Source organism: Callorhinchus milii, unplaced genomic scaffold (assembly GCF_018977255.1).
Source record: "Callorhinchus milii isolate IMCB2004 unplaced genomic scaffold, IMCB_Cmil_1.0 Scaffold1, whole genome shotgun sequence".
NCBI classification, from domain to species: domain Eukaryota; kingdom Metazoa; phylum Chordata; class Chondrichthyes; order Chimaeriformes; family Callorhinchidae; genus Callorhinchus; species Callorhinchus milii.
In genome coordinates this window covers 83,507,633-83,531,887 of record NW_024704742.1, presented here as the reverse complement: position 1 = coordinate 83,531,887, position 24,255 = coordinate 83,507,633, and the positions used below count along the sequence as shown (strand labels likewise).

Sequence of the window (24,255 nt, the reverse complement as noted above, 5' to 3'; positions counted from 1 at the left end):
TTTTAAAAAGGGGGTGGATACCAGAGATGTAGAACATAAGGTTAAGATTAGGGCCAAATGGTGTTTCCAGTCTAGGGCAACCTGTTTAGATTCATATATTGTACCGGCTCAAGCTAGTGTTATATTTCTTTTGTCTTGACCTGGACTTGCTGATCCACCTTCCCACTGGCAGGTCTTCCTGGCAGCTACCAACCACACATTAGTTCTTCCAAACATATTTTCATTACTTACCAGAGTTCCCTGACCGCTTCAAATTTTCGGATCTCTCTTTTCCTAAGAGAGGAGGGAGGGCCAATCATTTCCATTCTTGAAGATTTTGGTCACTCCATTTCCTGCATCCAAAAAAATTGTTGCTGTGAAAAAAACACTATGGATATATTCCCAAGAAAACACCTGTTTGGTAATTGCATTTTATGAATGGTGGAGTTGGGGAGAAGGGCATTGGAAAATCTGAGATGGAGGTGATGAATGTGTGGATAAGGGTTTTAGCTACTTTGGATGTGAGGTATGCGATGTGGCAGAGGTGGAGGAAAGCATTCCTGGTCAGGAACTGGATGTGGAGTAGGAAGGACAGTTACATTTTCTAATTGCCATTACTCTATTTAACACTTGAACAATTAAAGTGTTTTTTGTGAAGCAAATATGAAAATATTCACACTGTAGTCTTACTTTTCTATTGTTAAATATAATGCTGCATTTAAACATTCTGTAAAATGTTTTTAACCTCTGGGGAAAGGAGGCATGGAATCAGAATCCAGAATTGAGGTGGCTGAGTGATGTTTTGCTGTTTCATTTCCAGGTATGCCATTCCTCCGGAGCATGGGAAGAGGCTGGAGCGTCTTGCACAAGGTAATTAATTGGAATATGTTATAGTATATCAATGGTTGAGTCCCATAGCGTAGTGGTTAGCGCGTTCGCCTCGCAAGCGAGAAGACCTGGACAACAATTTAGGCCAGTTTCCTTACTCCACATGCCTTTATACTGAGCAGTAAGTAGGAATCTGGTTGTTAGTCGATTGCAAATCGCTTTCCAGGAGCAATAATCCCTCCTCCCAAAAAGATGGTTACTCAATTCCATGACTGTTTTGTGGGACACTGCTGTGAGCAATTGGCTGCTGCATTTCGCCCACAAAATACACAAAATAACTTTAAAATATACTCTGTGAAGGTGCTTTGAGGTGTCTCAATGACTTGATAAGGCGCTATAAAAAAGCAAGTATTATTATCATCATCATCATCAAGCTATCAACCTGAATGTGTTCTGTTTTCAAATTTTAAATCTTTCTAGATTTTATCCTCCTTCCAACTTGGGTATCTTCCAGTGAAATGTATATTTTTTGTAGGAAAAGGAATGAATTTATTCAGCAGGCCTCAGCCTCACAGTACTGATAAATTTGACCAATACAAATGATGCATTTGTTTGGAGTTGAGGTACAAATCAGCCATGAACCACAGAACAGGCTCATGTAGCTGAATGGCCAACTTCTGTTCCTATGTTCCTATGATGCAAAACGTTTAGGCTTAACGGAAAAAAAGACTGCATGCAATTTTGTTAAATCGATTTGTATGCCATTTATATCCCACTTGGTGACAACATACATAGACATGGGGTCAACTTCCACATGTATGCGGATGACACCCAACTGTACGCCTCCACCCTCGACTCCAGGACCACTGCTGTCCTCACAGACTGCCTGTCGGACATCAAGTCCTGGATGAGCGCAAACTTCCTCCAGTTGAATGTCAACAAGACCGAGGCCCTCCTGCTTTGCCTTCATCAGCGCCTCCATACCTTGGGCGCTGACAGCATTTCCTTTCATGGATGCACTCTGCACCTCACAGAGCCAATATGGAAGCTCAGCGTTCTGTTCGACCCTCAACTGTTCTTCACCACTCACCCCTCCACCACTGTCTCTCACCGCAGGCCGCCAAGACCCTCATCCACGCATTCATCACATCCAGGATCAACTACGCAAACTCCCTGCTTGTCAGCCTCCCCAACTCCACCCTTCAAGGGTTGCAGATCATCCAGAACTCTGCAGCCTGTAGTCTCTCCCGCACCAAGTTCCGTGACCCTATCACTCCTATCCTCGTCTGACTCCGCTGTCTCCCCATCACACAGGATACAGTTCAAGATCCTAGTCCTTGCCTTCAAAGTCCTCCACGGCGTTGCTCCTGCCTACCTCTGTGACCTCCTGCCTTGCTCTCCCCACCATTGGTGGGCAGGCCGTCAGCCTCTTTCCCCCCACCCTCTGAAACTGCATCCCACAGTCCTTCTACCTCGCCCCCTCCCTTGCCTCCTTCAAGATCTGTCTCAAGACCCTCCTTTTTGACCATGCCTTCGGTCACCCTCCTACCCCGGCCATCCCCGCCCTCCACACCTCCTGATGCCAACCCTCTGCTCGGGTGCGGATCCTTGGAACGTCCTCTTGACGTGAAAGGAACTATACAAATGTAATTTGTTGTTGTTGAGAAATTTAAGCTGAAGTCATTATTAAACAAAAAGCTCTTATGCATAAAATCACAACTTCACCTTTGTCTGTATGTGGATTAAAAAAACATTATTGTTATTGGACATCTTCCCATTTCTCTTGAATTGCCCATATTACCATGCCACCTTCAACTGGCTGGTTTTGAAATAGTAATTTTTCTATGAATTCATCTTATTTAGTTTACAGATACTTTTATATTTTGAATCATGATTCAAAGGGTTTTCGTTCAAATTAATAAGTATGAGGGAAATGTTTTAAATCACTTATGAAGTGTTGCACGTTAGCGTTTGATAGAAACTATAATTTAGTTTTTCACGCATGGTTTCAGTTACCTGAACAGTGTGAATGAGAATGGAATAAAAAAATTATTTTTAAATAACCCATGAGTAAGGTGCACTGCCTTGATACCTGCCACAGAATTATGTAAAGTTAAGCAAATATCTTGTTGCAGCTCTTTCATAAATCAATCTACAATCACAATAAGTCATTTGACTTTGCATCATAATGTTCCATCCATATCTGCTTCTGGAATAGGTCACTTGACAGTTCTGAAAGGATAGGTCATCTTTGGTTGGAAATTAAAAGAAATCGTTGCTATTTTGCAGTCATTCTGTCTGCACATTGTAATTATCATTCTTGACTTTTATGCTTCGGTGCTTTCATCTCTGGCTTCTATTGAAAACATGATTGACTCTGACACCGGCAAATATTTTTATCTGAAAGACATTATAGTTTCATCTAATAAATAGTGAAACTTGATTTTTTTTCTCTCAGCTGCTGTCTGATTTATGAATTTTGTTTTACATCCTGTTTTGTGTAGGCCACAAGATGATGTAAATGCTGAGAACTATTATTGCAAGGAACATGTAGTTATGAGTCTTAAATTTACTGAGTTTATCATGTCAAATCAGTGAAAGCTATTGAATCACAATGACAGCTTGAAGTTTTTCTAAAAAAAATTACATAATCAACTTTGCGCTTGATATTCAACAATGCCTTGGGAAGGAATTATTTATTAGACTATAGACTTCTGTATATACTATCATTTGTTCTCCATTGGTATTATATGTACATTGCTATATTGGAAATTGCATCAATGTTTTTGATGTGGTTTGAAATTTGTGTTTATACCTAATACCGATAGCAATTGTCTCTGACTGCAATAACAGCGTTATGCTATATAGTAGATAGTGAATTGGACAAGAAAATGGACTGATCTATTTTCTTGTATGTTTTCTCACAGCCCAGTCCAGTTCAGTTGTAACGTGTTTATAGTGCAAATTTAGTTATAATACAGTTGCACTGTCAACCCCATTCACTGTGCATGAGCTGCTACCTCGCTCGCTTGCTTGCTGCACTTCAGCCAGCTTTGGTGCTAAAAAGAGCGAGTTCTAGTTCATTAGGTATTTTCTCGATTCCTGCTTTGCTGCGCACGTGTAAAGCAGAAATTGAATTCAGAAAAATAGCCAACTTCCTGGCCAACAGATCACCAATGACATAATTTCCTGCTTTGCAGTGTCCTGATAATCCAGAATTGGCCATTTTTCTTTCAATGTAGCAACTGGCCAAAGAGGACGAAGCAAATTGAAACAGACAACTTGTTTAGATTTGATGAATTCCAATCAGCATGTTACAACAGTATTCCACTGTATCAATAACCTGCAAAGTTCAAACAGCATTGTTTCAATTAAAGCACCCACAATATCGAAATATATAACTGGAGAGTGAGATATAATCATAAAAACAGACCATTTTATGAGCTCATAGAATCAATTCTAATGTTACTGTCTAACTATCAGACTGAGCAAAGCCATCAAGTGACCTTTTCAATTGGATTGTCGCTTTCCAATCCACTGATCGCCATCGAGGCCCCAGTACATCATGTACACAAGTCCCTGACTATTGTGAAGCATGCTGTAAAATATGCAACATCCTGTAAAATCTTACTTGCTGTTCCTGATACTTTTTATAAGAGATTTAAGATTTCTTCAAAATATTTAAGAGAAACCTTGGTACTTACAAGAGGCAAATGGGAAAAGAGGGGTATTGGTGAGGTGATCAGGAGTGGTTGATGTTCATGTAGAGTACAAACACCAGCACAGATTAGTTGGGCCGAATTGCCAGTTTCCATGCTGTATTATATTTCTATGAGAATTTTTGACTATTCCATTGAAGAAGGATTTCTGTGGGTAAACAATGTATGCCAAAGTTCTCAAAAGCTTTACAGTAATTACTGTTAAGTGACTGTTTTTGTAGTCAACGTTTGGCACTGCCAAATCTGTGTAAATCTGAATCGTGAGGCAAGTAGGAGTTGTGACACTATAACATGGTGGTTTGAGTCCATACAATCGGACAATACAACTCGTTATAATGGTTTACGTTATAAAAATGGTTGCTAGTCAACACTTCCAGGTTGGTAGAGGGATAACACTGAATCATGCTACATGTGCAAACAGGAAGCTGGCAACAGTTCTTGTGAGCGGTTCCAGTGAAACAGGCCGAGAGGCCTTCTGAGCTATTGAGCTTGTGTGCTACTCCCATTATACCACAAGTCCATGGTGAAACCAAGCTATAACTGGACTGACTGTATTTGATTGTAACTGTTAATGTAGCATTTCCCCTTTTTATGCATGGCATGTAGCTAGCATTTTCTTGCATTGAGTTGCTAGTAGACAGACATCTGCTGCTCCTTATTGTTTGCCTGCTGGGACTAACCTCAGTTGGATAAACCGCACCAGATGTTGGCTTTATTTCAAAATCTATCAAATATCAGGCATTCTTCCTAGGCACGCACAATATCTGTTTTAATCTCTTCCAACACTGCATGACTTTTTGAGAGTGAAAAGCCTGCTTGAAAGACAGCACCAGGAGGGGGTCAATGAGAGAGACTTATTTGCTGGATTTCTAGGCTCTGGGTGAACATTGAAGCTTAATTCTTCCACATCTCTGCAGAAACTTAACCAACTTTGTAGACAGGTAGAAATTAAACTAAACTTTGTCATAACACAGGTTCTCTTATAGTCCAATTTGTTTCACATTGACTCAAATTGAATCAGAGTATGATGGAGCCAGCTGGCTTTCTGCGGGAACGTGCAGTGACATCATGGTTGATGACATTATGGTCAGTCAGCACCCATTAGATGACTGGTTGGGACTTTAAGGATCCCCAACTATCACATTATAATGGGATCCTTCTGTTGTAGTCATTGTTCTCTGAAATACTTCACAGAAGGGACACTGGTGAAGCTATGCTCAGGGTTCTTAACGCCTAAAAGAGAAAGAAGTTGGAATTTTCTTACATCCATTACAGCCTCAAGAAAGTTATAGTTATTTTCATATTCTGGGTTTGGCATTTTCTCTGAAGCTGATGCTGGTTTTATAAAAGGTTTTCTTTCATTTAATATAGTGACTTTTGTCAAAAATCTCAAATTATTTGACACAAGGGCACAATGAAATGGGTTGTATTAATTTACCTGTAAATTTTGTGATATCTATTTAATTAGGGGTATGGTTATTGTTAGAACTATGGCTTGCACGGTTGTGCATATGTCTACTCTTCTAAGTCTCATTGATAAGGCAAATAATCTAGTTAACCTTTGATAGGCATACTTCATAGAGCCAGTTCACCTCGAGGTGACTCAGTTCCTTTCTCCCCTTCTTCCTGATCTGTTTTGTAGAATGAGTTTCCAATAGGTTTATAATAGAGCTGTGGACAAACAATACTACTGTGCTTTGATACCTCAAAGAGAAGAGGTCTGACTGGAACCCTAGAAATTTTCCTCAACTTTATGGAAAGTCTGGCATTGGTACTGGTGCATTTGATGGATATGTTGGTCCAACATTATGAGGGAATGCAGAATAAAGTATCCTTTATTTGTTCTGTTTTTTTCACTAACTGATCCAAACCAATATAGACTTGGTGGCCAAATTCCAGAACCAACGTTTAGCCCTTGTTCCAGGTATCCGCTCCAATGGGATGCTGATCTGTTGGCAGTGAGGCTTTTTTAATTTAGTGGCAATGCAGCTTGTGATATCATTATTCATAAGATTCAGACAGTGAAAATGCTAGCCATTTTAGGAATATCTGAATTTGAATTAGTGATAATAATAATCCTTGCATTTGATATGGCACCTCATCACATCATTGGGAGGTCTCAAAGTGCTTCACATGATATACTGTAAAGTGAATTATCTGTATATTCTGTGGGCGAAACATGGCAGCCAATTGCGCACAGCGGTATCATGAACAATACCAGGGAAATGTGGTGTTTTGCTTCTCAAATTGTTACTAATTTAGAGTTGGGATTGTTTGTGATAAAGAACTCTTTGAACTTATGAGCTTGCACTTTCCATTTTGCTGACCCATGTTTTAGAGAACTATATGCATTAGTGGTAGATCCTGCATAATCTTGTCAGGCCTCTGGCTTTGCCAAAAGTTGTACTCAAGAGTTTAATTTGCCTGAGGAAATCATGCCACCTAAACAGCCACCTAATGTTTCTTCCGTTGCAACAAACAATTTCATAGCTGAGTTATTGTGTGATAGTTCACATTATTTTCTTTTTATAGGTTTCTTCCCAAGTAGTTCCCAAGGATGTGATGCCTTTCTTCGTCACAAGATGACCCTCATATCTCCTTCAATATTAAAGAAATATGGAATTCCTTTTGACAAGGTATCAAATATATTAATAAAATAATTAAGTTTTGTATATTTTTATTTTCTCTTGCACTGAAAAGTTAAAATATATAGTTGAGGTATTTACACAAATACTAACATCATTTTTAAGATGAAGTGCCTTTGATTAGATAAAACATAGGTAATTTCTTAATGTTGGTATAAGATCTTGGACTCTGTGTAAAAATGGAATAAACACCATGCCTATGAAACTCTCTGAAGTTATCCAATATGACGGGCACTCTACGAATGCAAGATGTTGTAAGTGTGCCCACAGTACTCCCAAATGTCCTTACATGTGGTTGATTTGGGTTTTCCATCCCATTCCACTGCTATACATGCACTTTCATACTTATGGGGCTGTGGTTAATGATCGTTAGAATGCTCTTGAAAAACACAAAACAAGCCTTCATACTATCGCTCTTCAGTATATCCTCTGCACAGTGACATCATTGGTGGCATCGCAGTGCAGAAGTGTTGACCGCCAGTGATGCCCTGTTCTAAGGCTGGTTGTGATTTTATGTACCACAATTACTATGATATAATGAAGTTATACTACATTTCCAGATATATCAAGATAGCAAGACAGGAGGGCATATGTTCAGGATTGTTCTGTTTCTAGAATAGACACAAAAACATGTTTGTTAATAGTGTTAACAACAGCTAGAGTGAGTCATCAGAAAGGGTGATAGAGATCAGAATTTACTCATTTAAAAAAAAGTTTGGCTACTTAATGATAAGATGGTGGGGTAAGTTTTCTAGAAGGATGAGATCAAGGGCTAAAGTTCTCTTGTGAAATTGTTGACTTATATTCTCTGTCAAATAATTGATTTGAGCTTCTTGAGTGCCACTTTGTACAAACGTTAAGTGCTTTTCAAATACTTAGGCTTAAATTTCTATCTCAAGTTCGTAAATTGGAGGTTTACCTAATTTTATAATTTGTAGCAGCATTGAAATAGATAAAGAATATCAAATGAACTGACTATAATTCAAGACCTTTCATGTTATGTTGGAGATAACAAGAACAAAATGCCTGCCTTGGTGCAGTCCAAATTATAGCTTTCAAAGATCAGGCATAGATAGTGTGCAGCGTCTTGTCTTACCTCCAATTTACTCCATTCTTCTGATTTTCTCAGCATTTAGGATTTTGACATTGATAAGTCAATCTGAAAAGGGAAAAAATGACCAACATGGAGCTGGCCTGAAGTTTATTTACCGGTATTTAATTTGCTACTGATGGAAAGAACCAGCAGTTGTCTTAGTTCTGTTCTGACCAGAAATTTCCCTTGCTATCAAATGCTGATGAGCAGCCACGGAGATGATAATTTCCTCAACTCAAATGGTGCAGGCAGGAGTACAGCCATGGCTTCCTGTTTGTATCACTCTCAGAAAGCTCCCTTTGGTGTACTGTAACATTTTTGGGTGGGGAAAAAAGAAAATAACTTCATCATAGTTATCAGATCCAGGTGGGAATGTTCTCAGGAAATGTAGCAAGAAGAAAAGGGAGGCAATTTTAAAAAAAAGTGAATTAAAACTAGCACTTAAATTGCTTATAAAGAAGCAGCCTGCTCCCTCCTGCAGTTCTGATTGAATGCAGGGAGAAGAGGAGCTGACTGTGAGCTGTTAGCTTGTGTGACACTGAAATAATAATGTGTTGAACACTGATAAGGTGACCAATGAGGAGCAGGGTGACAGCTGTACTGCTGCTCACAAGTCACATCTGCAGTGCTAAACAGTAGTGGAGTATTTATTGTTTGATGAAAGAAACAAGTTGCTGAAACCCAGAAATGTCATTACTTTCTTATTAACTATGTTTAATACCAGCAAAACTCTTGGTCACAAAATCTTGAACATACCTTACTTTTTCCAGAATGTTTGAATAGTTGCTTAAAACTTGTACCTCTGTAAACATTAGCAGCACTAACAAAAATATTTTTGAGCTCTTCCCCTAGATTGTCATTTAAAATTATTATTCTAGGAAGTTGGACTCCATTGTGCCATTATAGATAATTTCTGATATTGCAAATTCTTCAGGCCATACACTGGGAAACCATGCAAAGATTGCAAATGTATATCATACATGTACATATTGATATTTTGAATGCAAATATCCTGGCCATAACCTATTTGTGGAAGATTTTTCTAAGATATGTCAGCTGATGAATGTTACTTTTCTAAAGATCATATTTTGGTTTCTATTTAAACACATTTAAACACATATCTATGTGCCTACACTAAATATCACACTGAGAAGCTGAAACAAACTAGTACAGTGTACCATGTGAAAAGCAGCTAAATTACTGGAACATTAACCTCACACAATTTAAAGAATTAAAATAAATATGTATGTAGCCTTTTGCTCCCTTTTTCCCAATTCTCTGTTCTGTGCCCCAGATATGTTCAAACATGTTTTGGAAAATGTGAAATGATAATTTTTAAACAACAGCTAAATATTTGCCATATTGGATTGCATTCTCTTAAACTGGAACAAGTTATCATTTACATACATAGATTTACGTAGACTGTACAGCGTGGAAACAGGCCTTTCAGCCTAACCAGTCTGTGCTGGTGATTATACTTCACATGATACTCCCATATCCTCTCCCGTGTATATTTAAATACATCTATATTATCTGCTTCAACCTCCACCTTGAGCAATTCCACATTCTCTGCAATAAGAAGTTCCTCCGAAATACTCTATTAGATACCCTAGTTGCTATCTTGAGTACTTGTGTCCCTTGACTACAGATTCCCCAACAAGTGGGAATCCTTTCATAATTTTGAACACCTTTCAGGTCCCCTCTTAAATGTCTGTTCTCTAGCAAAAAAAGTCTTAACCTGTTCAGTCTTTCCTGAAAGCAGTAACCTGTCAGCCCTGGTATCATAGTAAACCTATGCTGTATGTTTTCCCATCACTGCTATATCTTTCTGATAGTATGGTGACCAGAACTGGACATAGGACTCCAAATATGGTTTCACCGGGATTTTATACAAATTCAACATCACCATCTCACTTTTATACTCTATCCTTTGGATATAAAGTCCAGGACCCCATTGGGAAATTTTATGGTCTTATCTAATTTTAGAAATTTGAAGATCTGTATCCTCAGATCTCTTTGCTCCTCCACTCTTAGGTTAGCAATGACTTAGGGTTTAGATGGCTGCATTACTTTTTCTGGGTGGCTGAATGTAAAATTCCTTTTTAATGTTCGCTTGCAAGATACACAGTCAATCCACTGTATATTCTGTGAAGTGCTTTGAGATGTCTCGATGATGTGAAAGGCTCTATATCAAATGCAAGGATTATTATTACTATGTTTGTGGAAATGCAGTATTTTATATCGCACCACATGTTTTCTGATTTGGAAGTATATTCTCATTCTCTGAGGATATTTTCATAATAGGTAGAAATTATTTGTAAAGCTCCAATTTTAACTATCTTGTTTAGTTCCATCTTTTGTATAGGGTACTTCGCCTGTTACCTGCCTAGTTACTGTTATTGCACTTGTGTCACAGGCAAGCACAATACAAAACCTTTGACTGTCTCAAAGTAGAGTATTATGTATTATTATTTAATGGTCGGTTATTTATAAATATAAATATCTTGTAATAAAATGTACAGCTTAATCATTTAATTTGTTTATGTTTTGTCCAGATTACTCAAGAAGCAGGAGAGTTCATGGTCACTTTTCCATATGGGTATCACGCTGGCTTCAATCACGGATTCAACTGTGCCGAGTCAACAAACTTTGCGACCATCCGCTGGGTTGATTATGGAAAAATTGCTAAACAGGTAAGTGACATTGAGGTTATCTAAATGATTTAATTAGCTTTTCCTTTCATTGCAACTGAAGGAGAATTAATTCTAAGATCTTGGATTTCTGTGTGTTTTAAGTTAATATGCATTGTTAAACCTCCAGCTAAAATATATTGCGGAAAGCTACTCAGTCACACTGATAGCTTTTACATTTACTGTATTTTTTTCAATAGCCCAGCACCTATTTATCAAAAAATATACTCATATAATTCTTTTTGGCAAGTCCTACTACAACCTGGTTCTATATTAAACGTTTTCTGGAATGTTTGTATTGGTAATTCACTTGCAATTGCCATGTTTGAATACTATTTAGCATTTCTCTATTTGTTTCTCCCTCCCCCCCCAATGTCCTCCCAAAGCTTACAAATTCCTTGGCTATCTGCTACCGTAGCTCAGTATAGCACTTTGGGTGTAGGAATTTCTAGCCTTACCCACACAGCACAGAAATTCTGACTCCCAGCAGTATTTTTTCAGTGTCAGTCCTTGGCTGGATCATCTGGGAGATTGGGATCTGATTGATAACGGCGGACAAATAATGCATTAATAAGAGGGTGAATGAATGCTCTATTTATAGGTTTTACATTTGTTTTAACTGGTCAATGTTCTGTAAATTGAGACAGATAGACTGGAAGTATCTCTTGCACATTCATGTGAATGAACTACCAAAATTCGAGCTACTTTCAAATATAAAATACAATGAAGTATATTCTGCATGTTTGAATTGCACACTTGCTGGGTTTCTCCAGTACGCTTCTTGAAGCCCCAACTTTTCAACCTTATCTATCTTCCTCTGACAATCTGAATTGCAGTCTGCTTCAATTTGTTTTGTTCTGGCAATCTTTTACCTTTTCATTTTTGATTCATTGCAAAATTTGACTTGCCAGGCCCGATTTGAGCCTATCAAAATAACTTGAATACTAATTGCTACCATCTTCCAAAAGGAATAGTAGAAGCTGGAAGAATGTGAAAGGCAAGTCGAGGATGAAAGATAGAATAAATTAAAAATAAACAGAATGAAGTTAAGGAGAAAAAAGAACAATACATATGATTTATTTAAAATCTTTTATAGTTACATTAAAGTATGTTTTTTTAATTCTCTTTTATTAAAATGATGTATAGTAAGGTACATCAGATGGTTGGGTAGTTTTATTACTGTAGAACTATTTTTTGATGCATGAGCTAAAAACGATATAGATTCAGCTTGCCTCAAGAGATTGAAGTCTCCATAAATTTGCTGGGACTGAGTTTTCAAAAAAAATTGTAGAAAATAATAAATAATAATAATCCTTGCATGTGCTTTTCACGTTGGGAGGATGACCTAAAGTGCTTCACAGGATATACTGCAAAGTGACTGTGAATTTTGTGGGTGAATGCATCTTGAAGTTTCATTGTTTAATCAGATGCGGTTTATGCTTCTATGATTGACTGATGTTGACTGCATTTGGGGTGGAATGGAATGGAAGGAAAGCCATATCAGGGTTACATAAAGTGAGTTTGCTAAATAACCTCTACAATCTCCCTTTTTATTTCTCTGCTTCTGGTATGTGGAAGATAACATTGTTTGTATAATTAGAACTATTATAGCTAAAGGAAAGCAATATATTTTCTCTTTGAAGATCCAGGCAAATGACTATATTTTTATGAATTCAATTTGCTCCAATTATTATTCAAATTGAGTTGTGGTTATTTCATTTAGTACTAGAAATAATTTTGCATTTTACAGTACGCTTTCAAAAGAATACCTAATAGAACATAAATAATTGTTTATAGTACGTTTAATAAACGCCCTTTGTTTTGGAAGACAGCAATTTAGTGTTCATAAATTTATAGGCATTATTATGTAGATTATAATCCTTGCATTTTATATAGCATTTTGTATACCACAGTGTTTCTAAGCATATCACCTTAAGCCAGTTCAGCTCTGAGGAGACTATTACTACCCCCTCTCTCCTTCCCCCAAAGAGGAAAGTGGGGATCCACCTGGTGTTCTAACATCCACCTGACCAGATAGATGGGACTTGGGTTTAAACATCTCAACTGAAGGATGGCTCTTCTGATAATGTAGTGCTCTCCCACTGGCATGTCAACCTGACTGAGCTGTATAATGGATACAATTGGAGCTACAATATTTACAAGATTACATGCAATACAACAACTTGCATTTATACAGTGCTCCTCACTCAGGTTAACGTACCAGAGTGCTTGTCACGACGCCAAGCAATGCAGTTGAGGGAGATCAGATGCTTTAACTACAAGAAAAAAANTTAACAAATTTTAAGTTATATCAAGTGACATTATCTGGTGCAAGATACTGTGGCGTTAGTTTCGGCACTTCAGACAGGGGGTCCTTCAAGTCATTCGTGGTCTACTGATAGTTACCTTCGAGATTGTCCATTAGTGACTCTTGATTGTTATTAATAAATCTTGTTGCAAATTGGTTTAAGATTTCAATGACCTGATCCATAGGAATTCATATCTCTATGGGTCCAGCAATTCTGTATGTTTCAGCTTACAAATAGCGATGCTACAAAACCATACTAATATGACAATAATAAAGCAACAGTTACATCAAGACCAACATTTATTACTGTAATATTACCTATAATGTTTAAAAAAAAGAACAGATTTGAACAATTATTTTTCATTTTTTGCTGATTTCAAAACAAAAGTTAAACATGTAAAACCCCAAACTGCAGTTGGTCATTAACAAATTGTGAAATCCTGGACAGGGAGTTAAAGGGCTGTACATAATAAAAAATAAGCCATCTCAATTGGAATGAGATATACAGATGTGGTATTATAAAATATATGGGCAGTCTATCTACCTCTGGCACACTTTATACCACTGTGTCCTACTGTGGCTTCAGGTTTTGCTGTGCTAAGCAATTTCTAGCAGCTGTACCTTTTCTGTTTAACTTTACTTGTGCTCTACTTGTGATTTCTTTTTCCTTCACATTGTTCATTCCCTTCTATCTGTCCTTTTTTTATCAGGTTATTCTACCTTTTCCCTAACTAATGTGTGTGATTGTAGTCTTTCTACCTTTCTGTTTCTTCCTCTTTTTCTTTCATCTTACACAGTCTGTTTTGTTGGTGGGAGCATGTTGTGTTTAGAAGTTCATCCCCCGCAAAAACAACCTCTAAAGCTGATTCTCAGCCAAATAAAAGCTTGGACTCTAACTTTTACCATGGTCTAGATGTGACCATGTCAATCCCTGATGTATCCTAATGCATGTCTTTCATTTCATCCGCCCCATCCTTGGCAGCTGTGCTTTCAGCCCCTACGCCCCCAAACTCTGGAGCTCTCTGCCTCATTTCTATTTTCTTGCCCCATCCTTACCCGTCTTCAGTTCACACCTCAAGACTTTCCTCTTCGACCGTGCTTAGGTCAATGCCTCTCTTTCCCTGACTCGGTGTCGAACTCCACCATTCTTAAGTGCTTCAAGATGTTACCTGAAGGGGGCTGTATATATCAAAATGTGCAACAATTGCTGAGGGAATTGGAGCTTTTAACTAGAATACTTGCAGGTGGCACAGGGAACCAACTGCACCAGAGCGATTTCTTCTGTAGTATTTGAAGCGTTAATGCATATTTTCTTATTTTTAAAAAGGCCTATTTGGGGGAGGATAAAAAACACTTAATAATGGTGCTTTTGCTGGATTAAATCTCAACCTTGAGTTTATATTTTTGAACTTCCCCTCATTCCCCCCACCCACCATCTCATGTACAACGTAGCTGTTTTGATTTTGTATTTGATGGATTTGTTTGGTACCATGTTCATTAGTTTCTCATCAGAAAACTGACAGGCTGTAAAATGAAACTTTGGCTTAGATTTTCAGCTTGACTGTTTGGAGACGTTTGCTAAGAAATTTTGTTTTTGTGCAGCAGCAGCCTCAGGTGCCATTGTTGTCTCACAGGGAGAAAAAGCTATTTACTAGACTGATACCATGGAGGAAAGGGCAAGCTTCAGGGATAACTATTATCTGGGTTATAGTAACCAAAGCAAGAAATATACAAGAATTGTCACAGGAATAAATATGTACAGTAGAGTCAAATACACAGGCAGAAACAAACAGTCAATTTATTTCACTGTACCATACTGTGTGAAACACTTACGAAAAACATAACCAAAGGCTTCAGGCTGAGAAAAAACTAATTCAGAAAGAAATTGGACTGCCCACTTGAATGCGTGCAGTGGTGTTTATAATTAAGAATTCTCATGATGTAGAAGCTTTGTGCAGCAGTGTATGTATAACCTTGTAAATAAAAATGCCATCATGAAATTCCCCAGCCTCGATGACTGATATTCCACTTGCAGATGTCTCGTTGGAATAGTACCAGTGTTTTTGGACTTCGTCCAGTATTGCAATATATGCTGTTCATAAAATTACCCTGTGGGAACTTGTACACAGATCATAAATTCTGATTTTGGTTCTCAGTTGCACTTGCTATATGCTAATTATAGTTTTAAGAGATAAATGGAAATTCCTCCTTATATACAAAAAACTGCTGCCTAGTTTTGTTTTACTGTATGTAAACTATTTATACAATATTAATAGTGTGGTCAGTGGAATTATATCCTATTGATTGGGAGATTAGTGAACTTTCTCCTTGTGAGCTAACAAAAGAATAATTTGTTTGATCTACCATGCTAACCTTGTGATCTTGGCTAACTACCACATACCATTAGGGCAGTCAAGTGGCACATTATCGAGACTCCATTAGCTAAGAAATTGCAAAAAAAAAGGAAGGTAATAGCTGAAGACAGACAACTGGAGTCATCGCCAGTTTACATTTATCTTGTGGCTTTCACTTCAGGATGTCTCGAAAGTGCTTGCAGTATGCGAGAGACTTCACTGATTATTTCTGTCAAACAGTTTTTCCAATATTCTGTCAGTCAGACATGGTCTGTAGGATTGTAGAATCAACAATTTTCCTCTGCAGGGTAAATTTAGAAAATTCAATATAATATTTAGATCATTTCAATTCAAGGCAGCCAGTTTAGGCTCCAACCTAAGGTTTTGGTGGGTGGTAAGTTATATTAAATGGGAAAAAAAAGTTTGACAGTGTTTTTGATTACTAGAATAAGTATAGCTATATTACTAGAACATGTATAATTTCAAGCAAAACAAACTGATTCCAATTTAGTGCTTTTCCTTCCTTTAATAAGTATCCTGAAAGAAAGATTATTTAGATTTGATCTCTTGAAAGAGTGCACTTTAAATAAAACTGATGTTTGAGACTCATTCAGAACTTGAACTCATAGGTGACATTACAGTGTAGTACTGCGAAAGTGCTACAGCATTGACTGCCTCCTATTGGTTCAGATGATTATAATAATCCTTACATTTGATATATATTACCATGTTGTTGAGAAGACGCAAAGTGCTTCACAGAATATACTGTAAAGTGAATTGGCTGTATAATTTGTGGGTGAAACACGGCAGCCATTTGTGCACAGCAGTTTTCAACAAAAAGTCGTGGATTGAGTGACCAAATTATTATTTTTAATTATTTATTTATGAAGGGAATATTACCCCCGGAAAACGATCCACCAATCGACTAACAACCAGGTTCCAACTTACTGGTAAACAGAGGTGTGTGGAGTGAGGAAACTTGTCCAAGGTTTCGCCCTGCCTGGGAATCGAACCAGGTCCTCGCGTTTGTGAGGTGACTGCTTTAACGAATACGCTACAGGACTCCATGAGATGTTTAAACCAAGGTCCTGTCTGCTTTCTTTGATGACTCAGACTAAAATGAAGACACCATAATACTACTTTAAAGTATAGTAAGGAATTATAATGTCCTGACCAATATTTTTCCCTCGCTCAAATTTATCAAAACTGATACAGTTGGACATTCATCTAATTGCTGTTTCAGGACTATACTAACAAGGATCAGTTGTTGGGTGTGCCTCTATCAGCCATTATACTTCAAAAGTAGCTCATTAAGTAAAGTGGTTTGTCATGTATATAAGCCCCACTATCAAATGTGTGTGTTTAATTAATCAAATTTACCAAAATAAAGTTTTGGGTGAATGCTATGTTTATAAAGGGTGAAGAATGGAAGTCATGGGACAAAAAGCTTCCATTTGTCACTTTGTATCCACATTTCAGCACTCTAGTCAAGGTGTAACATTGGTCAAATGCAAAATAACATTCTCTCTACTTAGTCCCAAGAATATTCTTGACATCAATCCCAAGCTCAAAAGACTACTTCTACAGAAACCTTTCCATTTCCCACACAGCCATATGGTTAGATTTCACTTCCTGAGTGAGATATATTTGAGTTCCATTACAAAAAGCTTTTAACCTGTCTCTAATAAATATTGAATCACAGCTGCATAAACATCTCACCTTACAACTAACGGAGAGCAAATAATTTCATCTCTTTAGTTGGACATGATTTAAATCCTGTTTCTTGGAACAGACAATGTGTGGAATCTGCTGTACCTTCTGTCTCTCCCCCCAACCCCCCAGCCTTCCTAAAATGTCTGTGAATCTTACGAAGCTCAATTTGCCAAGTATTTTTGAAATAGGATACTTTTGAAAATTGATGAATGCTTCATTACTTTTTCTTGGAATTGAATTCTGGAGAAAGACAGAACTTTTGTCACCTTACATTTGAAATGACCTTTTTCCTCTTGTTTCTTACATCTCAGTCTGGCTCAGTTGACAGCACTCTTTCCTCTGAGTGAGAAGGTTGTGGGTACAAGCCCACGTTGGGACTTGAACTCACATTATCTAGACTGACACTCCTGTACGATTGGAATGTGTTGTATTGTTGGAGATGCAGTCCTTTGAATGAATTGCTAAACCCAAATTACTCAAAAATGGAAGGGAATTTCTTCTTGTGTCCTGGCCAAGAATAAAATTGTTTTATGGGTGAGAGATTGCTGGGTGCAATTTGGTTGCCGTGGTTGCCTACAAATGCACAGCCACTCCAGTTCACAGTAAATCTTATCAAGCACTTTGAGATGCCCTCCTAATGTGAAAAGCGCTATACCAAATGTAAAGATTATTATTTCAATAATAATAATCCTTGCATTTGATAGTGCAGGGAGTTATAATGTCCTGACCAATATTCCTCCTTCACCTATATTTATCAAGACTGATGCAGTTGATCATTCATCTAATTGCTTGAGAGTCTTCCTGGCAGAAAGGGGGGAGGTAAGTGGGGTCTCCTTGGAGCTGAACTGGCTCCAAGGTGATGTGCCCAGGAACGCAGCTTAGCTATGTCTGTCTTCTTTATTTTGTTCCCGCTGCTTGGCTACGTCCGTGCTCTGTGAGCACAATGCCACAGCGCCACTTTGACTTGACGGCTACCAGGCGTAACTGCAGCGAAAAACACAAAACTGAAAATAACTTGATAACGATAGGGGATACCTGAAATCAAATATGTCCATGTCACTGTCAAGTTCAAGACCTTTCTGATTAGGTATAAATCATGTCTCTGTGTCAATCGGTTATTGAGATCCTTCTTGAAGCGCAGATAGACATTGTCGTTTTATTAGTATAGATAAAGCACAATTTAGTCCTAAAGGGGAAAAGACACCTGAAGTAATTGTGTGGTGTTGGTTAGTCACAGACAATTGATGATGTGGCTCATCATGAACCTCTATTCTCTAGTATGGGGTTATGTGAATATGAGAAGCACCTGTGGTGAAGAAGATAAAAGTTCTTTCTTCATTAATTTCCTGATCACTCTGAGACTTTACGTCACTGTTTGTGGAAGTACCTTGTGGAGAAGAAGAATTTAATATCAAAAAGGCCTGTGGGCATTTGGAATGAAACGAGAGCTGCAATTTCTTATGCTGCTTAGTTTTCCAAAACATTAGTGATAGAGGTGGGTGGGTCGCCTCATCCCCAGTTATACATTAAAATTTAAAACTATGAGCAAAACAACAATAGCAACAGCATACATTTGTACAGACCTTTCAAATCACTCATCCCTTATATATTCCTAGCAAATCTGCTCTGCACTCTTCCTATGGCCCTAACATCCTCCTTAAAGTGAGGTGACTAAAACAGAACTAACTGTAGTCTAACTAATGATTTATAAAATAATAATAATAATATAATATAATAACAAGCTAAGTATCTTGGTTTTATATCCCATTTCTTAAGAGTCAATCACTTATATTTATAGCTATTTGCATAAAATAGTGGTGTGCAAGTGAAATGGTTAGTTTTGAGCAAATCTCCCTTCTTCTCACTGTTGTGTCAGTGTTTTTGTATCATTGGTGACTTATTTTTATTCCTGACTTGCAATAGCTTTAGTAATAGCCTTGTTCATTTTAAATTGTATTCCAGTCAGTCATTTTGGTACAAACACATAGATTTATTTTTCATTGTCAGAATGGTTGCAGAGAAGACAGTCAACAATTGAAACTGGCACAGAAGAAATCTCACTTTATTTCACTCTTTGGAGTTTTGTTGAAATGTGTATCAACAAATGAAAGATCAGTATTTGGGGAAAATCACTTATGTAATCTGAGTAAATAGCTCTCCCCTGAAAATAGGTCAGTTCGCTTGGATTCAATTCTGGAGGAATTCCATTGTAGTTGTGCTTGCAAAATTAGCATTATTTAGTACTCCCTTATAATATTATAATAATAATCCTTGCATTTGATGTTATAGCTGCCATATATTTTCATTTTTTTAATTAGGAAAATATAATTCTCTAGCAAAACATGAATGTAGAATGAAACGTCTTGCATCCATACCATATGTACAGGGAATACAGTCAATTCTGTAGAGTTACATCTGAATGACAAACTCGCTAAGGACCAAACCACAACCTAATGGTTGGAACATCAGTGAGTTTTCAGGATTGCTTTTTAGTTTTTCGAAAATCGAGTAGGTTGGTTTTGGTCAAACCTGGCCCTTTTTCAAATACTTTTTTATGTTTTAAAAATATCTTTCCAATGATGCATATTTTTATATTAACACAGTGGAAAGCGAAAATCAGCATGAAATGGGGCTCGCCCAATTGTGGATAAGAGCAGTGCAGATATTGGGTCATCGCGTGAAATAGAGTACGGTATTAAATATTTTCCCCAGGCGGTGTTTTATTGTCGCTATAAAGCCACAGTGTTTCCTCTCACCAGCTGGTTAATGCCAGCAATGTCTTAATATACACTCTGGGATCCTCAAGTCTTAGCTCTTGTGTCTAATACTCCCTGGAATTAGGTAAGTGGAGTATGTCCCTCCAGGGGAGAATGTGCACTCCATTCCCGACTGTGTAGGTGGCGTACATATGTGGATCATTGTCTGGTCTGGATAATTGTAAACATGATGATGGGTTTCTGCGTGTGCCGGAACCTCCCTCCTCTCCAGCTGAACAAGAAAAAAAAATGAATAATAGAAGCACTTTATCTCTTAAATAAAAAGACTGTTGAAGTTTTGAAAGCTTATGGGCTAGAACATTATTCTTTTGGCGCTAATCCAAAAGTATCTGTTGATTTATTGCATTGATTTATGAAAGTCCTGGCAATTGATCATATATAAAGGAACCTTTACAGCTCTCAGTATACTGAGAGCAAGCTTCCAGCTAAAGATTTCAACAGCCTCAAGTTTTGTTAATTAGAATAGCTGAAAAGAATTTTGTAATGTAATAAAGTCTTGGAAAGGGTCATGGATGAGTTATGCTTTAGCATTGACAAATTTCCTGCAGTTTGAATTTCTTCCATTTTATAGAATGTGTTCTTTTGAATTCTTACTTTAGTATCTGCAGAATGGTCGAAATCTTGAACAATATGGCCCGATTGCATTCTTATTATCTGCTCTCATAATGTAATTTGCATTTAGCTCAACAACTGACAATAACAAAATGTGCAGCATGGAACAAATATCAAAGCTTCCATTGTTTGTTTTGTGCCTTGATTTACAGCATGTTTTGTGAATCTTAATTTATGAAGTAGCCAAGTATTTGGTATGTTCAGAACATCGGAAAATTTCTTTCAGGTCAGGGTTTTCCTGCCTTTTTCATTTTTAATAATAATAATTCTTGCATTTGATATAGTGTTTTTCACGTCTTCTAGATGTCTCAAAGTGCTTCACAGAATATACTGTAAAGTGAATTGACTGTATATTTGCGGGCGAAATGATTGTATAACACACTAGTTTGTACACAAGTTCTAGCCTTGAGACTGATTTTAAATTCTATGGTGATTTCCTTTTTGAAAATTAAGTTCACTATTAGAAAGTATTTGCTGAGAGTTCTGAATAGTTACATTTGCATGGACTTTTGAACTGGAGGATCAAAGTTGGTGTTTGTAAAATGATGTCATTGTCAGGAATGAATAGCCTTGGCTCTTAATGAAATTGGGGAAGAAACTGAAAAACGTCTTAATTCACATTGGCCAGAGTTTGATACAACCGACCATCATTCAAAACTTAATGTACTTTTGCTACTTTATTAGTCTGAAACTAAAACTAGAACTGCCACCTTCATTTCTGTATTCTGCAATGTGAAAATATCTACTTGGTAAAGGTCAAATGAAGTTCCCAATGGTGTCTCGCATCTCAAGTTGGAAACTAATAACCCAGTGCAGCTACATTCCCTTACCTCGGTTATTAAGAAAACAGATAATGTAATTGAAAATGTTGCTCTTTTTCTTGTAACCACAATATAACTGCATTACCAATCACCAGGATATACTGACAATCAAAAGCTGCACGCTGCGTAAATTCTGATCAGATTGGAAAACCAACAAATGTTGAATGCAACCATCCACGTTAATTATAACATTTGGAATAGTGCCTCTTAGCATTCAGAGTTTAGTATAAAACATCAACGAGAGAAGGAGAATTTAAAGGAGAGCCACAAGCTATATACTGTATTTGTGAAGTGGACATATACCTAACAAATGACAAAATGCATTCCAAAAAGAAACCCTCAAGGACATACATTATCTTCGCCTGTGCAAAATGCAGTCGTTGATAACAACAACAAATTGCACTTGTGTACACTTGTTTCTTTGTAAGAGGTTTGGAGCCTAGAATTGTTTGGATACGTAGGTCCTAAACGTGTGAGTGAATGAAGGTAGACAGGCCATAAAAATGCACAGGGAATGCTAGGTTTTATATAGCAGCATTGTATACAAAGCCAATAATGTAATGTTATTGGTAGGGTCACACTTAAAGCATTGAACCCAGTTATGTGCATCCAATTATAGAAAATACATATTATTTTTAATGAATCTAGCTAGCCTCAATAGCCATCCGTGCAATTAATTCCAAACCCTAATAACCCTCTAACTGAGAAATTCCTTTTATCCTTTCCCCTAATTTTTTTGTTAACACACTTGTTTCCAAATTTCCAAATGAAGGAAATAGGTTTTCACTATTTACCATATTATCTCCCTTTCAAATCTTAAAGACTTCTATCATATGCTCTAGTCCAGTCGAGGAAAAAAACAAATTAGCCAGCTTTACTTCAAACTTTCATTTCATCATACCTGGTTTCACTCTATTGACTATGAACTGTATCCTCTCCATTTCTATGTCCTATAATGGTGTTCCCAAAACTGAACATATTACGCCAACTGCAAAGTAACCAATTTCAACTTCCCTACTGTTACATTTTCGGGTTTAAGATCCTCGTTATTTTTACATTCCTCCACGGTCTCGCCCCACCCTACTTCTGCAACGTCCTCAAAATCTACTGACCTATCTGCTCCCTTTGCTTAGCGAGTATTGTTCTACTTCATGTCCCTTGCCCTAGGCATCCCACCATCAGTAGGAGGGCTTCTGAACATTTCTATTCCCACTCTGTGGAACTCTGTCATGAATCTCTCTGACTCCCTCCCTCCCTTACCTCGTTCAAGGTCTGTCTTGAGACCTGTCTCTTTCATCGTGCTTTTGGTCATCTTTCCCCTACAACCCCCTCAACTTCCAACCCCACCTGCAGTGCCAAGCAAGAGCGCCTTGGGAAGTCCTCCCAATGTGAAAGGTCCTATATTTATATCAATTTATATTGTATTCAGTATCCTTGTTTACAAATCCATTTGTATTTATGATAGCTTTTGATACCTCCCATCCCAATTTTGTTGACTATGTATGCATTTTTACCCCAGATGCCTTTGCACCTCCTCATTGAATGTTTTATCGTTTAAGAGATGCTTCCACTTCCAATTATTTTCTCTGAAATGTAGCATCTCATATTTAACAATATTAAACTCTCTCCACCATCTGTCTGGCTGTTTTCTAGTTTGTCAACGACCTCCTGAAATCATATAATATCATTTTTAAGATTTGTCATTCAATCTAATTAAATATTAGCAAATTTGTACAAAACCAGTCCTTTATCCACTTCCAAGTCATTAGTATGTATTATAAAAATTAGCAGACCCTTTGGCACACCACTAAAAATCCATTTCAACCAGTCTGAGAAACACCAATTGGTTTGCCCCTTACCCTCACCTCACCCTCTCTCTCTGTCTTTAAATCCCATCTACTCTTTTCCCGCACCTGTGGTCTTTTCCCCCTACCATTTATCAATCATTTGATAAAGCTCCCACGAGACATTATCCTATGTGAAGGTGCTATATAAATGTAAGTTATTCTATTCACTGCTACTTCACTATTACCACTGACTTTTACGCTTTTATATCTTATGTGTTACCTGCCAGTGACTTCTGACGGTCCATATATACACAATCTATTGCATTTCTCTCATGTATGTTTAGTTATTTGTCCCCAAAATGCAATGAGTCGAAGATGATTTACCCTGTGCTAAGTGTCCCTGATCAGCGGATTCTTCACCTGCTGATTAGCGATTTTGTTTGCTTGTAATCGACTCAACATTCTTTCAACCGTCAGGCTTTGTTTACCAGGTTATCGCATTCTTTTTTTAAAGAAAGATTTAAGATTTGGCACCTTTCAATAGCTTGGAATGTTTCTTATTTTTAAAAAGATGCAAAATTCTGTCATAGCTCCCACTAAGAGAGAAGAAAAGAGTTTATGAACAGTTTACAATTTAAAATAATCAATTTTAGATTTGGATATTTTTCTATCGCAGCAGGTTTGTTATAAAATCCACTAGTCAATGCAATTTAATACAATTGGTGCATCTTATGGCATTATGTTCTTTCTGATTGGAAAGCACTTAATTAGTTTAAAAAGTGTTTCTAAGGAGGCAATCTTAAAATTTGTATTGATATAATATTGAAAACATTTTGTTTCTTCATCCACACATTTTGTGGATTTTGGTTATTGGTTATTGGTTATTTTAGCTAACTTAAGGAAGGAAAGCTTTTATTTTACAATTGGGT

General features: G+C 37.3%; 1 protein-coding gene across 4 annotated transcripts in view; it reads left to right on the top strand.

Moving 5' to 3' along the window:
* The window catches only part of LOC103185468 (lysine-specific demethylase 4C), a 196,339-nt gene that overhangs the window by 20,286 nt on the left and 151,798 nt on the right, over positions 1 to 24,255 (top strand). For all 4 annotated transcript variants that reach the window (XM_042332573.1, XM_007903982.2, XM_007903983.2 and 1 more), the window contains exons 5-7: positions 800 to 849; positions 7,059 to 7,162; positions 10,820 to 10,957. In XM_042332573.1, the coding sequence (XP_042188507.1) occupies positions 800 to 849; positions 7,059 to 7,162; positions 10,820 to 10,957 (292 nt within the window). The remainder of the gene's footprint in view (positions 1 to 799; positions 850 to 7,058; positions 7,163 to 10,819; positions 10,958 to 24,255) is intronic.